This window comes from Jaculus jaculus, chromosome 2 (assembly GCF_020740685.1).
Source record: "Jaculus jaculus isolate mJacJac1 chromosome 2, mJacJac1.mat.Y.cur, whole genome shotgun sequence".
Classification (NCBI taxonomy): domain Eukaryota; kingdom Metazoa; phylum Chordata; class Mammalia; order Rodentia; family Dipodidae; genus Jaculus; species Jaculus jaculus.
In genome coordinates this window covers 211,963,396-211,964,770 of record NC_059103.1, presented here as the reverse complement: position 1 = coordinate 211,964,770, position 1,375 = coordinate 211,963,396, and the positions used below count along the sequence as shown (strand labels likewise).

General features: G+C 45.2%; 1 protein-coding gene across 1 annotated transcript; it reads right to left on the bottom strand.

Moving 5' to 3' along the window:
- Window positions 1-337: 337 nt before the first annotated feature.
- Window positions 338-731, bottom strand: LOC101612058 (eukaryotic translation initiation factor 1-like). The gene has a single exon (XM_045144135.1). It carries the CDS (start codon window positions 714-716, stop codon window positions 378-380), a length of 339 nt encoding a protein of 112 aa, XP_045000070.1. The 5' UTR covers window positions 717-731; the 3' UTR covers window positions 338-377.
- Window positions 732-1,375: the final 644 nt, after the last annotated feature.

Genomic DNA, 1,375 nt, shown 5'->3' with positions numbered 1-1,375 from the left:
AGCTATTTAATTGGACCTGAGCGATTGCACCTATTTGCCCATGTGATTTCTGGGGACCAAAATATGATTCTGGTCACTGCAGAGGACATGCAAATACTACTGAAGCCATGCTTTGCCGCCTTGGCGTGCACAGAATCTATTGTTCTCCCCGCTTCTCTTCCTTGGTATTCAGTGCTGCAAATTTCTTTCTCTCTTTTTTTAGACAGCATGGCTCTTTTCAGTTTATTGCATGAAGTTACACTAGTCCAAGTTAAAAGCGGACCCCAAATGGTTACATTATACAAGCTGTGAGGTTTTTAAACTTGTGACAAGGGACAAAAGGGACATTGTACTCTTGCAAGGAAATCCTCACTTATACTTCAGAGAGCCACAAGCACTTAAAACCCATGAACCTTCAGCTGATCGTCCTTAGCCAGTCCGATCTCTATTAGGAACTGGCATATGTTCTTGCGCTGGTCACCCTGTAGCTGAATCACTTCTCCATATTCTGGATGTTCAATTGCAGTACCATTGCAGGCAAATTTCTTCTTGAACGCCTTCGCTAGTTTCTTTTTATCGTAATCATCAGCGATCCCTTGGACAGTAGTCAGGGTCTTCCTGCCGTTCCTCTGTTGAATTCTTATATGGATATAATACCCAGTGCCGGCAGGAAGCAGGTCATCACCCTTACTTGCATCAGCAAAGTTGAAAGAGTGGAGGTTCTGGATAGCAGACATATGATACGATTCCTTTTCCTCGGTGGAAACGGCTTGCGGAAGGCGGCTGTGGGAGAAGGCGGGCGGGACAACTTTATTCCAAAACTCCAAGAGCTTTCTCTGAAGACCATCAATATAGTATCATTAAAGCACATTGAAAATATTGTATTAGTAACTGACTCCAGTGCAAGTACTTTTTATTTTTATTTATTAATGTTTTGCCAAAAAAGTTTGTGCTTTTATACCCTCTCACCCCTGCCCTGCTTTTCAGTGGGGTAATTTGTATTCACTGTGAGGACCAAGAGGTCTGAGTGTCTGTGGGGGGCCATCTGCCCTGAGGCTCTTATAATCTTTCCATTTCTTCTTCCCCAATGTTCCCTGAGCTTGGTGGGCATGATAGAGACCTGATTTCATGTTGCCTCTGGATCCCTGTTTTGATGAGGTTTGAGTGACCACAGTATCCATCACTGCTTCCCTGGAGCTGGTTTCCAGGCTGGCTGTGAGAGTTGTGTTCATGTCACGGCTTCCTAGGTAGTGACTTCTGGGCCCGTGCAGATGAGGTGGAGGCAACCCATCTTGTGGTACTTGATGTACTGATGTATCCTGGTTCTTGCTGGTATTCTCTAGCACGCCTGGGAACCAGTACTTCCCTACCTCCCTGGCAAGCACGTTTGAACAAA